This window comes from Bidens hawaiensis, unplaced genomic scaffold (genome assembly GCF_021521415.1).
Source record: "Bidens hawaiensis isolate Kalapana, Puna unplaced genomic scaffold, B.hawaiensis_p1.1 tig00065227_1, whole genome shotgun sequence".
NCBI lineage: Eukaryota > Viridiplantae > Streptophyta > Magnoliopsida > Asterales > Asteraceae > Bidens > Bidens hawaiensis.
In genome coordinates this window covers 23,705-40,163 of record NW_027501637.1, presented here as the reverse complement: position 1 = coordinate 40,163, position 16,459 = coordinate 23,705, and the positions used below count along the sequence as shown (strand labels likewise).

General features: G+C 33.9%; 4 protein-coding genes across 4 annotated transcripts; 1 reads left to right on the top strand and 3 right to left on the bottom strand.

Moving 5' to 3' along the window:
- Positions 1 to 977: 977 nt before the first annotated feature.
- LOC143604461 (epoxide hydrolase 2-like) lies at positions 978 to 4,334 on the bottom strand. Its single transcript, XM_077080932.1, has 3 exons — positions 3,752 to 4,334; positions 2,495 to 2,735; positions 978 to 1,045 (listed from the first exon to the last, which is right to left on the bottom strand). Exons 1-2 carry the CDS (start codon positions 4,217 to 4,219, stop codon positions 2,517 to 2,519), a joined length of 687 nt encoding a protein of 228 aa, XP_076937047.1. The 5' UTR covers positions 4,220 to 4,334; the 3' UTR covers positions 978 to 1,045; positions 2,495 to 2,516.
- Positions 4,335 to 5,589: 1,255 nt separating this feature from the next.
- On the bottom strand, positions 5,590 to 7,457 carry LOC143604458 (large ribosomal subunit protein eL18y-like). The gene is made up of 4 exons (XM_077080929.1): positions 7,351 to 7,457; positions 7,116 to 7,244; positions 6,774 to 6,956; positions 5,590 to 5,860 (listed from the first exon to the last, which is right to left on the bottom strand). The coding sequence occupies exons 2-4, from the start codon at positions 7,176 to 7,178 to the stop codon at positions 5,702 to 5,704; spliced, it is 405 nt and encodes a 134-aa protein (XP_076937044.1). The 5' UTR covers positions 7,179 to 7,244; positions 7,351 to 7,457; the 3' UTR covers positions 5,590 to 5,701.
- Positions 7,458 to 9,062: 1,605 nt separating this feature from the next.
- On the bottom strand, positions 9,063 to 10,037 carry LOC143604460 (uncharacterized). Its single transcript, XM_077080931.1, has 3 exons — positions 9,668 to 10,037; positions 9,463 to 9,467; positions 9,063 to 9,211 (listed from the first exon to the last, which is right to left on the bottom strand). Exons 1-3 carry the CDS (start codon positions 10,035 to 10,037, stop codon positions 9,068 to 9,070), a joined length of 519 nt encoding a protein of 172 aa, XP_076937046.1. The 3' UTR covers positions 9,063 to 9,067.
- Positions 10,038 to 15,636: 5,599 nt separating this feature from the next.
- Positions 15,637 to 16,089, top strand: LOC143604457 (uncharacterized protein At5g01610-like). The gene has a single exon (XM_077080928.1). It carries the CDS (start codon positions 15,637 to 15,639, stop codon positions 16,087 to 16,089), a length of 453 nt encoding a protein of 150 aa, XP_076937043.1.
- The last annotated feature ends 370 nt before the right edge of the window (positions 16,090 to 16,459 follow it).

Below are 16,459 nucleotides of genomic sequence, written 5' to 3'. Positions count from 1 at the left end.
CCTCACAGATTACTTGTAACCTGGGGGTTGGATAGCTGTTTCCCACGAGGGGTTGGACCCTTGGAAGATGGTTCTTCTGATAACTTGCAAAACAGACACCGTGAGCTCGTCACTGAGAAGGGGGGGGGGGGGTTCCTCCTTGTGACCACCCTCCGGCGTGAGAATCAGACTAGATTGCTCTTTAAATATAAAAGTATATTAAGAGATTGCTAGAGCAGATATCAGGTATATTATGATGATAATATGATATGATGATAATAGATGAGATGAGATGGTCATACCATTTGTGGTATTTATAGCCGAATGTAGGTTTCCAAGGAGGTATGGCCGGCTGCAACAGTGTTCCTGTTCCACCAACAGTAGCCTACGCACGTGCCCTGCTGGTAGTTGGTGGGTAGGTAGCGGCTGATAGTGACCAGGCCTGCTATATACTATTCCTTTTCCACCAACTGCCGGCTACGCACGTGGTATGACAGGAGTTGGTGAGTAGGCAGCGGCTAATAGTGACATATAGTGTAGGAGCATGCTGCTCGCCATACTGTTGTCCATAAGCTGTCGTATCTTTAGTCAGATCTTTTTCCCATACCTCGTCAGGTACAGTACAGAAGATCTTCCCGTATCGTACGGACTGGCTTATTTGGGCGGGAGTATTCCCCCTCCCGCCCTTGTGCGGGATTGTTCCCGGCTTCGCTCATTCCTTCAGGTGACACTGAATGATTTGAGAGCTAAGTGCCTTGTGCGTGTAGCCTTGCTGCGCGGGTGGCCTTCCCTAATGGCTTGTATCCGAGGCTGCGGGGACAGGCGGAGTCCTTCACCATTGGGAGGCATTTCCTGCGGGACCAGCTTGCGTACTGCGCGTAAGGACGTCACGTCTGAGCATGGTTGGTCCTGCGGATCCAGTTGGTTTCTGCGCAGACGTCCCTGTTTAAGGTGAGTCTTGCGGGTCCAACTGGGTTCTGCTGGGACCTACCTCTTCACCCCTACAATAAACTTAACCGGTACTTTGATTTGCTCACCGGTCCACGCTGCGGTCAACTCCCAGTTTCTACAACAATTACACAAAAAAAAATATAAACTATGAATAATATAACAGTATAACAGAGTAATAACATTATTACCATAATAATATTCAATTCACTATCATACTCTACTCAACACTAATAATTACAGATTTATAATGCAGGTAACATACGTACCAAAATAATAAGGGAACAAATAGAATTCATATTACTGTCATATTACAAGTGTAAGTTTAATCATTAAGTTGGTACATTAATATGAAAACATAATGACCAATATTAATACCTAGACATTTTACGAAAATACCCCTAAAAAGATCTAAAAAGGTTGTATGCTTAAAAAACAGACTTGGGTTGACTTTCAACTTGTATGACCTAGGACTTATGTTCATTGAACAGCTCGTGAACCAATTGGCAGGAAGTTCGTTTATGTAACAAGCGACTGAACATGAATAAAATAATTTGTTCATTTAGTTAAATGAACAGACATGAATAAAAACTTTTGTTCATTTAATTAAACGAAAACATGATTAAGGGTGTAAACGAGCCGAGCCGAACCAAGCCAAGCCCGAGCTCGACTAAGCTTGAGCTCAGCTCATTTTGACTTATGAGGGCTCGGCTCGTTTCAAGCTCTTTTTTCTAAAGCTTAAGCTCGGCTCGTTAGTTGTTTTTTAAGCTTGGGCTTGGTTAGTTTGTTATTTATTAATTAATTTATATACGTTTTTTTTTTAATTTTTATCCTGAAAAAAACTTTAAACGAGGCTAAGCTCGTATGATACCATAAATGAGCCAAAGCTCGGCTCGAACTCGACTAGGTAATGTAAACCTAATACATAGAAGTCAAAGAGGTATAACTAAAACACACACAAGGCTCGTTAAGGCTCAACAAGTCTAAATAAGCTTCCCATACAAGGCTCGAGCTTGATAAGTGATAACTAAACGAGCTTTATTTGAGGCTCGGGCTCGGCTCAAGCTCAAAAAAGCTCGGCTCGTTTCGAGTTTTTTATTGATCTGAGCTTGAGTAGATTGCGAGTGGCTCGGCTCGTTCATTCATTTATATTTGTGAACGTTCTTCATTTAGATTCGTTTTTGTCTGTTCATTTATGTTAGTTTACGTTTGTTTAAACTCGTTCTTTGCATTCGCTAATATATTCATTTAAAAGTTTTTGCACCATTACAGCTTAGTATAGTTTAATAACTTTTTTGGCACAACGCATTGTTCTTCACATTACTTTTAACTAGTTTTAACTCAGTTATGTTCTTTCGTTTACGTTGTGAATGTTCGTCTATACAGTTAACGTACGGACAGAAAAGAACATGCTTATTTTATAAGCAAGAAACCCCGTTCGGTTAATTATTCGTGTCCGATCGTTTGTTCGGCTAAAGTGACCCAACAATAAACAGGTTGAAATTTCCACATCTCTTAAACATAAGGTGCAACATGAACCCACTAAGAACATGAAAATATGACTTACAGGTCCATGGCCCGATAATAATTCAATCCACCAGTAAAACCCGTTCGTTTGAATGTGTTGGCAAAATAATTAACATCGTCTTCTGATAAACAAGATGGAAGTGGGATTTTAGCATTCGGGTTACCCCGAGCCCGACTTCTTTGGGGACACGTAGTAGGCCCGGGTTCCGAGATGCAAGAAACTTTTTTATGACTAATGCAGTGTCCACGCGAGCAAATTCTTCTTCTGCTTCACCAGGTTTCTGCATATTATCAGTTCATATAATTATATCGGGGCAAAATTAGATACAAATCACTTTTATCGTGCAAACTGTATGACGCAAAGAGAAAAAAACGTGCAACAAAATACAAGTATAGTAATAATAATTATGTCACACTTTAAGAGTAGTGTAATTATTATTACATTAGTTCATTTTGTTGTAGAGTAATTATTATTACTCCGCAACAAAATACTCACAACCAAATGAACTAAGGTAATAATAATTAAGCCACTCTTAAAGAATGGTGTAAATATTATTACTTGTAACTTGTAGTGTAATTACTTTATTCAGAGCAATTACAAAAATGCCACCGCGTGGATTTTTCTCCACTTTGTAAGTCTGTATACTTTACACAATAAATGCTATTTGTATTTAATTAATCCTCACACTACTTATATAAATTATTTCACTATACCAAATTACCAACAAAGTAAAAAGGTAAAAGGAACAACACATAACAACAATGCAAACTAATTATCCCAGAAATGAATAAGATGGTGTTAGGGAAATTAAAAATACATAAATGTTAAGTGACCACATAGAGAATCTAACATGAAACAAATTATGGGTAGGTGGGTTTGTATGATGTTTATGTTCATACCATAAGTTTTGTAGAAATTGTGTATACATATGTTTATTTAGATTTTATCACACTAGGGAAAGCTTGGTACTAAACCATTACCAATCATGAAGTTCCCGATCCTGAAAAAAGTTCAATTATTTGGATATACTCCATCAATTTAGGGGAAAACAAAGCCATATTCATATAACAATTTAATTCATATAGCACCGCATAGGCGCTGATTAATCCCCGATTAATTGCTAGTTGGTACTATGCTGACTAGTTGCCGATTAATCGCTCAAAATTGACAAAATTTGAAATAAATATGTATATTTGAAAAATTACATATGAATTCCAATCCGACTAATCCCGATTAATCGCTAGTAAGTAATCAGTAACCGAAATCATAATTTACAAATGAGTAAAGAATTAAAACCTGGAATCTGCATATATAATAATCATCCCCAAACATGACACGCATAGACTCAATCGGCTTTCGAAGGGGATGCCTGGGACTAAACACAACACTCATATTCACCAAGGCCTTAATTCTGTCAGGGCGTAACAAGCAAAAGTTCCAGGCAATAACGGCGCCCCAGTCATGGGCAACCAGGAAGACCTGTTGGATAGCCAGTGCATCCAGGAGGCACACGAGGTCACCGACGACGTGGAAGACGGTGTAGTCTGCGGCGGAGGGAGGGGCGTCGGAGCCGCCGTAGCCGCGGAGGTCTGGGGCGATGGTGCGGTAGCCTAAGGCGGAGAGGTGGACCATCTGGTGGCGCCATGAGTACCAGAGTTCAGGGAAGCCGTGGAGGAAGAGGACTGGTGGGCCCTGGTTGGGGATTTGGGCTACGTGCATGGTTACGCCGTTGACTAGGATGCTGCTGTGTTGTATGGTGTCCATGTTGTTGTTTTCCGGTGACGGTGGAAGAGATGGGTGTGAGTGTGTGTGTGTGTGTGTTTGTTGGGATGTGGAAACAAACCGGCCGGTTGGAAAAGATATAATTGTTGATGAAAATGAAAATGAAAATGAAAATGAAATTATTAATATTTGCATGAAAAGGACAATATTAATAATCAACGCTAACAGTACTTGTGTTTTATGTAAAGCGACGCATTTCATGTGAAACACATTCCTATAATGGGTTGTTGTAGTGGAATCTGAGTGTGGAACGGAGGTGATTGGATAAATCGTTAGTTGGTCGTTGTCGGTACAAATTGAACGAATTGGTTGCTGACGGTCTCATCATTAAACGTAGTTGTTTCCAACGGTTTGCGACTAACAAAATCTTAACGAAGTTAGTTGCAAGTCGTCGGAAAACGTTTTGCTAGGAAAACTCAGCAATATCTTGCCTTAGATTGGACCTTTAAGAATCGTTTTCTAGTAAGTGCCCCAATTATTGAGGTTACTGTCGATAACAATCGATATCTATTTTTACGGTTTAGTGATGATGCTGTTGACACCAACTGAATTTGTGTTGGTTTGCTGTCGCAAAGCATGACTTTTTGTTATCGTCGATACCATCCAATGATTTTTGCTGAGCTCGCGTCAACTTACTGCCGCAACACGCATTTTCTTTTTGTTCATAAAAAATATGGAAAATTAAAGATGTTTTAACACTTTAGACCCGACCTGGATCGATTGGGGCCTCTCGAATAATTTAAAAGTTATTTTACAAATAATTTAAGCAACATTCCTTTGGCATCTGACCTCTTTTAAACACTTGAATTTCAGTTTTTTAAGATCATTTCTAAGTTAAATGTTGGTTACATAAACGCTTGTTATAAACAATTTATGTTGGTGATATTATAAATACGACTCCTGTTTGCCAAAACCGAGTCAACCAAATGGAAAATCATGCAAAGGAGCAACATAAACTGCAGAGTAACGGTTCAAAACGAGCATTCGTCAATATCACTAATTTGTACTCCACTACAAGAGGAATGCCTATCAACATGACTCATTTTGTTACTCACACTAATGACATAAACCATGATGGTAGCAAATCAGCAATTCGTACTCTAAAACCGAATCTCTTCATGTGACCAACCTCCGACATGAGAATAAATATCGTTTGTGAGACAGATAGTATAGTATAGGTTTTAGTTCGATAGACGCTATAGCATTTTTCTTAGGTCGTTGAATTATTTAGACTACCATCGTAGATTAACCGTCACCACGCCTTCACTGCATCACCACAAGTTGTTTATTTAAGCAATTAAGAGAAAACATCATAGTGAAATGACAAAGCAATCACAACACCAAATAAAACAATTCTGAAATATAATATAGAATTCGAAAACACCATGCCACAAGAGAGATTCTTATAGCAAAATTCTGATTCAACTTTCAAACAACAGCAATATAAGACTATTTTAAAAATGCTTAGTTTCTAAAGCCTCTGCTGTTTCTTCTTCCTCTAGCCTTCTCAAATTTCCTTCCTTTCGACCGCACATACGGCTTCGTATGACTATGTGGCACTCCCGGACCCTTTCCAAAATGTTTAACCGCTTCACGGGAATTCTTTGGACCTCTTACAAGAACCTACACCAATCATCCAAATAAAATAATAGTATATATACTGAAAACTAACGGCTAAAACAGATAAATTAAGATGTAAACAAACTAAACCGCTTGTGGGCTACTCGAGATAGACTCGCTGAAAATTCAAATCGAGTTGAGCTTAAACAAGCTTAAGCACGAGACCAACACCTAACCTAAATATAAGTGTTCTTGTCAAATGAGCATGAGCTTCACTTGTCAAGCTTGAGTTTGAGCTCGCTCGCGAACCAAAACAAGCCTATTAATTTTAATAACTTTTATTAGAAATATTAGATAAATATGCTTAAAAATAAATAATTATTATAATGTATATAAATTAATTAACAAATAAGAAACAAGCTAAACTCGAGCTTGAAAAAGTTACTCATGAGCCAAAGTTGAGCCTGGTTGAACTCGAGCTTGGCTTGTTTACACCTAGGTAAACTCAAAACATAACTAGCCGCAAAGGCTAAAAATTTCATTTAAAAAATAAATCAGGTTTTCATTTTAAAATTCTAAAAGTATGCCATTTACATATTTCGAAACAAAAAAAAAATACTGAAAATGGATTGGTTCGGGTTGCATACTATCCCTAAAGGGTCAATGGGGTAAACAAGTCTATTCATGTTATGCATTACCATAACGGGTCAAACAAATAAATTTATTGGCACAAAACTTCCTAAATCAATTTGTTTAACAATCAGATTGTAATTGATATTGTCTGATTTTTGTCATCAAATCTGACACTAGTTTTATGAATAAAAAGAAACACCAACAATTTGGAGAAATACGCTTCAGTCGAAACAATCAAACCCAAAAGGTCTGTTTTGACCCGGTCAACCCGATACACAGCCCACCAAACTTGTACATTTTGCCACATAAATCTAAAGTTCAAGATAACTGAGATGTAACATACGGTGTTCTGGCCAAGAGGAGCTCGCAGAGCTAGCTGGTCAAAGGTCAAACACTCTCCACCGGCCTTCTCAATCCGTGCACGTGCAGTCTCGGTAAACCTTAAAGCAGTAACTTTAAGACACGGGATTTCATGAACCCTTACATTGTCTGTTACCGTCCCAACAACCACCGCAATTTTATCGTCCTAATAAACCAACATATATAAACATCAAAGTTTCATAACAAGATATAAATAACAAACAATCAAGTTCATTCATTCATAACATATTCAATGCCTATTGATTTTAACTATATCAATCATAACATATTATAAACTGAATTGAATAATAACTAATAAGTATACCTTGCCTGACATGTACCGAATCAATCTGGATAGAGAAATTGGAGGCTTATTGACTTTGCTCATAAACAATCTCTTTAAAATCACTGCATTGAAGTTACTTCCAGTCCTCCTCACCAAAAACCGATAAAGCTGATCCATTTTTCATTTCATTCACACAAACTTATTAAATTATTACCCAATAATGATGAAAGCAAACAAACAAACAAAGGGTAATGTCATTGTCTATAGTAACAACCTTAACGAGAAGTTTAAGGTAGATATCATCGGACCGAGGAGCGTTCCGTTTCGTCCTTTTGCTCTTTCCACCGGCAACAAGATCTATACCCTAATTACACATTATTATTATTATTATTATTATTATTATTATTATTAAGTACATATATAAAGTTAAAGAAAACGGGAAAAGAGTGTTGGGTTTCCGGCGAAATGAGAGTACCATGACGGTGGCGGCGGAGGAAAACGAGTGAGTTAGGGTTTATGAACACCAAGCCCATAAATGGCTAAATTATGTATTGATAGATTGGATTGTAGCCGTAGAGGTGCACAAAAAACCCGAACTCGAAACCGGGCCCGAAATAAATACTCGAAACCGGTTTTTCTAATACCCGGGTTTTTAATACCCGAACCCGAACCCCGACCCTACCCGTAGGGTACGGATAGGGTATGCATTTTGGCACTAAAACCCGAACCCGAACCGGACCCGATTTGTACCCGGTAATACCCGAAAACCCGATTTGTACCCGGTAATACCCGAACCCGGAACCGAGGTTTTCCAATACTCGAAACCGGGTATTTCAAATACCCGATGTATACCCGAAAAATACCTTAAAAATACCCTAATAATACCCATACAAAGTGTAAACTTTTAAAAAATCCAATCTATATAAAAAAATACCGGAAAAAACCCGAAAAAACCCGTAAATAGAGTTTTTTCAATACCCGATAATAGGGTATTCAAATACCCAGTTTTAGAATACCCGGTTCTATACCCGACCCGAACCCGATGCATAGGGTATGATTTTTAGAGACAATACCCGACCCGAACCCTACCCGATTATTACCAATACCCGGTCATACCCGTACCCGATCATACCGAACTCGATTCTATACCCGAACCCGGGTATTTAGAAAACCCAATTTGTACACCTCTAATTGTAAGCCACCTTTTTTTGGGCTTATATGTTATTATGTGTGTTGGGCTAACTAGAATCACAAATAAGATGATATGGATGTGAACGGTCCATGAATGAAAAGTAATGTTTGTACTTTGGTTAATTGACTTGTAATACATACATGAAAGAAGCTTATGTTTCAAAACATGTGAGTTAGGTGATTCTCTACACATGTGAGTCAAGTGATTCGCACATTTAAACTAAGGGGCTGTTTGGCAACTTCTGAACCATTAAGTGCTGAACCAGTAAGAGGTTTGAATGGTTAAGAGACACTGAACCAGTAAGTGCTGAATCAGTTATGTCTGTTTAGTAGGACATCTGAATAACTGAGCAAAATGACTATCTCACCCCTGTGAACTATTTGTGTTGAATGAAATACATCCTACTTTTTAATGGGCCATACTGGAATATCCATAGCCAACCATGTTACGTTTAATGTTGAAGTAGTTTCTATAACTTGTACTCCATAGCCCATTCTGTTTTAATCATTCTCCGCTTGAACTGAAGGTTTTCGGTTTAAGGTTCGGGTTTAGTTTTAGTTTTAAGCATATGACGCACGCGCTTAAATTTGAGCACCTCGTCTATCTATTGCTACGAGTCTACGACATCTATTGCTATGAAGCATAAATCACTATTTGAAGAACGACGCGCTATATTAATCTGCCATATTTGCTCAAAACAATCTAGAGGTTTTTACAACAAACTGCCAGTTTTTACAACTAGTAAAGCATGAAACAAACATCAAATACAAATCTTTTACTACCCATACATACATTTGTCTTAACTAGACTTCTTATCTAAAGGTGAGGTTGCATGTACTTGCTTGTCCTCCGCCACCTTTCTTTGGATCTCATTTTCCTCCCTCAAGTACTGATTAAACGCTTTCGGCAGGAACCTCGGAATCAGAAAGAACCATGCCATATCCTACTCCCAACATTTCACAAAACCAAAACATCATCAATTACAGTCATAAACATTAAACACACAAATATATTAATATTGGCCTGTACAGTTCGGTACAGTTTGGTTTAGGTCAGTTTTAGGCTAAAACCGAACCAAAAACCAAAACCAATTTTTAAATTTCTAACAATCGTTCGCTTTTGGTTTCCGGTTTCTTCGGTTTTACAAATATATTACTAGGGGCATGTACAGTTTGGTTTAGGCTAGAACCGAACAAAAACTGAAATTTCAGTTTTTAAATTATTAAAATTCATTCGTTCTGGTTTTTTTATTTTCGGTTTTTCCATTTAAGCTTGAAAATTTTGAACGATAAAAAATATTGGCCAAAATAATGAACATGTGGCTAAATTATATTTTCATTTAATAACTAGTTAAGTATACTAAAGTAATTTACATATTTATTAAACTTTTATAATTAACATAAAGAATATGAATTTATAAATTCTTTCGGTTTTCTTGGTTTTATTTTCTTGCAAAACCAAAACAGAACCATAACTCTCGTTGGTTTTTTTTTCGGTTTAGCCTTTTCGGTTTTTTCAGTTTCATCCACGTCCATGTATATTACCCTGATTTCCGCCTGTGGAGCGAGTGACTTGTTGATCCACACATCTTGAACCCAATCCAATATAACAAAGATCCTCCTAACCGTATACAACATGGGTACTAAAGCTCTAACAGGAGGCGAAAACAACGACAACCCGCTTATGATATTTTCGGTTAGTATTTGACGACAACATGTTGCCGACTGCAATACATGTTCATCTCCCCTCAACTTGAGGTTTCCCTTCATTTTATTCTTCTACACCTCCGCCTTTCTTTTAATCCTACACCATGCTTGAGTTGTCTTGCATGTTGTGTTCCAAAGTTTTAACCAAGTTCATTGTTTAACAAAGTTTTAATTAGTGTCCATCATGCCTTTCTACAATTTAAAGAAAGAAACAAACCAAACCTACATCTTAGAGTAAGAGGCTGATGCCCAAAAGTAAAACTAATATTGATCATCTTATATTGATGTGAGTTTGGTCTAAGCATTTTATCAAACAGCTTCTGTGCACACTGCACAACAAGCTATTAGATTAACGTGCTGAATATATAACTATTAGCAATCAGTCGGTTTGAACAAGCAAGCTACCGAAACCAAATTGAACCAAACTACAATAGCAGCATAAATTTCTAATTCGTTCGCAGATTTATAGATGTTGATTGATTTCTAATTTAATCGAAGAATAAGTAGAAATCCCTAATTCTTTCACAAACCCTAAGTCGAACCATAAGAACAAATGAATCGATCAGTAGTAGGGAAAGAGAAGATTAAGAAACAGAAATAGTACCTGGTTGTGTTCCAAATCAGACAGAAATTGAGCGAGAGTTCATGAGGATGATGGTGGTGGTGTGCGTGGAGCATAGGGGTAACTGTGGCCAATTCTGATTGGGTAAGAGGCCATTCAGCCTTTTTGTATGAAACAATACAAAGGGATAAAGAGATGGCTTCCAGAGAGACACTCGGCTCTAAAGTACTTATGTATGAAACAATACAAAGGAAATTCAAGTTTAACAGTACTCCAAAAATTTTAACAACAATAATAGTAGTAGTAGTACTAACACAAATATTATATATATGTAAAGAAAAAACCATTATGGTGTGTGACCAAAAAATGAAAAATAGAAGCGTTAAGGAGGACAAAATGTTAATACATATTATTATTATTATTATTATTATTATTATTATTACATATAAAGCATATTAGGAGGACAAAATGTTAATTCATCACTTTTTTTTATCATTTTATGGAGACGCCGTAAAATTTGAATGTTGTGCATTGTCTCCTACGTTGTCATTTACTTTCCGGTGACTTCCACTGTAACCGTCCCTCTCAGGCGACCTTCTAACTCCAAGTCTCCGGTGAATTCAATTGAAATCAATCACAACTTTAGCAAAATATTGTACTACAAATAGCTAAATAATAATCGCATGGTAAATAATCGACACATAAAGCAAACAATCAACAAACCAAGATATTACCCATGTAAAACAAAGTCAAAAGGTTACACCAACTACCAGCGATAGATATCATCCACAATCCAGTGACAACATGCAAAAATATGCAACTCGTGCCAAGTTAGTATAGTTCTTCAAGTTGTGCAACACATTTTTGTGAAATAATATGGGGTATAATATGACATACCCCGTAACACACCTATTCGTTTGCGCTTTGATTTCCTTCACATATGATTTCGGAATTCAAACACGTAAGCAAAAAAATAAATTCCAAATTGTTTTCAAAGGTTATGTCGTTTTATTTCTTTCAAATTTAACATGTTGTTAAGGGATTTTGTGAGTAAAACAGAAAGTATGTTGGTTTTTTTTATAGTACTAGGATAGTGTCCGTGTTACACACGGATGGAACATATTTAAAACGTCATATTTATGAAAGTATAAAGCATATTAACATGTATATATTATAAATTTAGTAAAATACAAATGTCATATTTATATAAAAAAATATACTTTTACATGAATTATTAGATATTAAATTGTTATTTTAATTCAAATACAAAAAAAAACAAAGACAATAAGAGATAAATGAAAATTTAAAACATGTTTATAAATTATACCATGAGTACAAATAACACATGTTAATTATAACATAATACTCTAATGAAATCAACATAAAAAAGTATTGTCTTATACACATTTTGGAAGTGATTGACCTCCGAACGTGAACGTCATTGTCGTTTAGCAATCCAAACAAGCTACACATGACAAATATTTTATTTGCATAACTAATATGACAACAAATATAAATAATATATATATATATATATAGGATTAGATTCATTTCAGAAGTGTTTCTTATTCTGAGAAGTGCGAGAATAAATTCAACCAATCATATTTTTTCTTTTATTTTGTCATTTATTTAATGAAAATGGTGTTAGAGTAAAATATGCATCTTTTCATATTTGTTAAGTCATTATGTATGAAGAAATTATAATTAATTTGTCTTTTTAATTTTTAAAATATAGCCAAATCAACCTATATTAATTTTTTTTTTGATATTTTATCAAATTTAATTTTTTTGATTTATCAATATTATTTTTTTCCCGTAATTTGAATTTCATATCTTTATCCATATAATAGTTCTTAAATTAAATAGCGCCGACAAATTACACAGTACATAAATGAACATACACATGGATAAAATTACACGTACACAATTCGAAATACAAAATACATAGTACATATACGAGTCTATACAATACATAATGAACCTACACAAGATAAAAAAATAATATACATACACCATTGGAAATACCAACTACACAGTAATATATGAACCTACACAGTTCATAAATGAACCTACACACGATAAAAATCATGCGTACACAATTCAAAATACTAGATACACAGTACATATATGAACCTACAAAATATATTATGTTTTTATTTTTTCATAATATACTACATTTAAAAATAACAAATCATGGTAATAGCCTAAAATTGTAAAATTTTCACATACGCATTCGTGATTCCACCTACACAATACATTAATATGTAACGCATTTAAAGAAATATGATTGAAGATATTATAGTATTTGATTGAATTGTATTTGTTTAACATTAGTTTGATTAATAACATCAATCAAAAAATAAAAATTAATAAAATTTTAAAGGTAACTTTCAATTAATTAGTAATAATAACAAATAAATGTTATTAATGACTTAAATTTCACTTTGAAAAGTCTAAACAAATACTAAATTACCCTTCTTTATTAAAATACTGGTAGATTAATATCTTCATAATTACAAGTTTGCCATAACTTTTTTAATCCATTGATTACACATAATCAATGGTCCAGATTGATTTCTCGCACTTCTCGCTGTAACTTGACTTCTCGCATGATCCATCCCCTATATATATATGTGTGTATGTGTGTGTGTGTGTATGTGTGGTAGGGTTAATGAAAAAACAATAATTTTGTGAGAAACATAAGAAGAGATCTAGACCCTTGGATCTAGGATCTAGCGGTTGAGATTAGTAGTTTCTAAAAACCGTATAGTTTTCTATTTACATGATATAGTTTCCTGTTTAGGTGGTTTGCTTTATTTTAAAGCATTCTCACACTTCTCACAAAACAATTGTTTTTTATAAGAACCATATTCTATATATATATATACATAAAATAAATGAGTATCATAGTTTTTTATGATACCCGTTTTTGTAATCTTCAATTTCAAACAAATAGTCGCCAATAAACACACGACTGACAATTGACCCATAAGAATTTGAGACATAAACTTTCTCTACGAATGAAAAATATAATAAAGGTTAAAAATTATTATATGTAATACGTAAACGTATGAAAAATCCGTTTTAAGAATTATTGAAAAAGTAAAGCATCTAAATGTGTCATAAATGCCCTCCAAAATTAGTTTTAGAGAAACGTTATAACTAATAAATTAATTAGTGTTCAACATATATAGCAAAAACTTAAATTCAAACGAATTTACATATATAGAAAGTATAGATGGTTTTAAAGTTGGCAAAATATAATATTATTAATTATGATTATATCATTTTGATCAAATGATAATTAGTTATCACAATATTTGAAATCATTATTAAATACAGAAATATTTATAACAATATTATTAGTGTGAATTAAAATAAATTTGAGTTTATTTAATTTAAATGTGACTTTCATAATTACCCGGGTGTTTTGAAAATCGTTAATAAGTTAATTTGACTTCCACAGTTAAGTAATTTAATTTGAATTTTCACAAATAAGTAAACAGAAATCAAATTATAAATTAATTAATTACCTTAAATATCTTTAAACAAAAATCAACTGTCTTAAATTGAATTAAAGGTAATTTCATTTGCGATGATTTATTTGAACTAAAATTGTCATTACATTTTTAATTTAATAATGGTTACCATATAAAGAAACTAACCAAATAAAAACTAATACTTATTAGACGATTATATTAATAAAATACATTTAATATTAAAAGGAAATAATATATAGATAATATAAAATTTTAAAACACTAGAGGAATTTCACTTAATACAAGAAACTTTTGAATAAACTTTTAAGTAGAATTTGACCAATAATGAAAATCATGAAAACTTTATTATTGTATTTATGTAATTAAAATCATGGAAATACATTAAATAGAATTTGACCAATAATGAAAATCATGGAAATATATTATATCGAATTTGACAAAGAATCAGAATTCGGGAAATATATTAAATGGATTTGACCAACAACAATAGAATATTGATGATGTCTAAATCAATTAAATTACATGAATTGTATAGAATACATAAATACAATAATAATCGTAAAATAACATGAACACTCCATCAATGGCATTATCTATTCAACCAAATTGGGGGTCATAACCTGAAACTGATATCAACATATAGCAACTGATTAGTAACCGGAACAAATGATTGGTAAAATTATAAATTATATTTTGGTTAGTAATTGGAATAATTACCACTGAAACCGATAACAATTGATATCACCAAACAATGAAATTACTAATTATGGTAGATTTGAATTATGTGACTCATTGATGTCATAGTGTACAACTGGAATAATACCAATAACTGGAAAAAAATGAATTACTAATGGATGTAACCAGAATAATTAACAATAATTGTACAAATTGAACTTCCAATAGATATAACCGGAATAATTAACATAATAAATTCGATAACAATTGAAATCACAAGCGAAATAAACCAGTCACTGTATCCGATAACATATTGGATTTTGATATAGAACCTAAAGAGATTATATGAAACAATACAATAATTAAAATCAATACAAACAAAAACTGGCAAAGAAATGAATTTCCAATGAAAAGAATGAATAATATGAGAAATGAAAATTAGAGTATAAAAAATAACTTGCCGGAAAAAAGTAATATGCGATTGGCAGAGGTGGTATATGAGGTAATCTGCAAGAAAGAGAGAGAGAGAGATAAATTAAATTAAAATGATTATTAGGGTTTACAATCTTAATGTTTTTATAATGTGAATGAGATGATTGACATTAATTTGAAATGAAATATGTGGCTTGGCGATAACTTGGCATCTAGGTGGACACCCTAGAATGATGTCATGTGTACAAATTGTCTTGATTTTATATATTTGTAAGATTTATCCATTATATTTTGGTTTTCACACTAGGTCCATATTTGGTTAATTAACATGTAATATTCAAAACATGTGAGTCATAAATGTTTTGCACTTAAATAATTAATATGATCGGTTATTATACTTTATACATAAATGCTGGCATATCTTTTTGAACCTATTTATATATCATCTTGTCCTAAAGCCTAACACATTAAAATCCATCAGAAATACCAAAATATGGCTCTCTACAAAGCAAATACGGGGACATTAGAAATGATGTTGCTTTGCTTTACTCTAAGCCTCATATTCTCATTTACCGAGGGAGGTGATGAACCATCGGTATATCAAATTCTACAAAGCTACAACCTCCCGGTTGGTCTTCTTCCAAACGGTGCTTATGGATACACCTTTGACCCTAGAAGTGGTCGGTATTCGATTAATCTAAATAGTATTTGTGAAGTCAATGTGGGCGGTTATGAATTCCAATATAGTCCCCCGATCACTGGTGTTATTTCCCAAAATAATCTTGGGGAAATGGGTGGCGTGAAGGTAAAAGTAGCACTTGGATGGGTTAGTATCGTGAATATTAATAGGAATCAAGACCAACTCAAGTTGACGATTGATGGTATTGGAGATAAAGAGCTCCCGGTTAACGCATTTTACTTGTCTCCTAATTGTAAGCAGTTATAAATGTTGTAACGATAGTTCTATTACAAGGGGAATTTGTAACATCTGATATTTTCAATGAATGATAAACAAAGATTGATTATTTAGTTAGTATGACTTAATTAATAACAATTTCATTAATAATTGGACCTTAAAAGGAATGGACTTAAGGTATTCGTTGTATAATTTTTCATTAAACTTAAAACTATTATAATAAAGTGGCAACAAATGGGTAACAAGTTACACCACAACCTTCTTTTGAATATCGAAGTCAATCCTACAAAAAACGAAGCTTTGGGACTTAGCAGTCGAAAAAGTACAATGCACGACACGCTAAACCCTGCTCAAAATATTCACAGCTTTCGGGGCCAGAAAACCAAATATATCAAAAGAA

Excerpts from the sequence above, each read along its gene's own strand:
- LOC143604461 (XM_077080932.1), bottom strand. The coding sequence starts at position 4,219 with ATGGACACCATACAACACAGCAGCATCCTAGTCAACGGCGTAACCATG. Across the intron at positions 2,736-3,751 it reads ATTATATATGCAGATTCCAG|AAACCTGGTGAAGCAGAAGA; the intron begins GTTTTAATTCTT and ends GATAATATGCAG.
- LOC143604458 (XM_077080929.1), bottom strand. The coding sequence starts at position 7,178 with ATGAGCAAAGTCAATAAGCCTCCAATTTCTCTATCCAGATTGATTCGG. Across the intron at positions 6,957-7,115 it reads TTCGGTACATGTCAGGCAAG|GACGATAAAATTGCGGTGGT; the intron begins GTATACTTATTA and ends TTGGTTTATTAG. Across the intron at positions 5,861-6,773 it reads CTCCTCTTGGCCAGAACACC|GTTCTTGTAAGAGGTCCAAA; the intron begins GTATGTTACATC and ends TGATTGGTGTAG.
- LOC143604460 (XM_077080931.1), bottom strand. The coding sequence starts at position 10,037 with ATGAAGGGAAACCTCAAGTTGAGGGGAGATGAACATGTATTGCAGTCG.
- LOC143604457 (XM_077080928.1), top strand. The coding sequence starts at position 15,637 with ATGGCTCTCTACAAAGCAAATACGGGGACATTAGAAATGATGTTGCTT.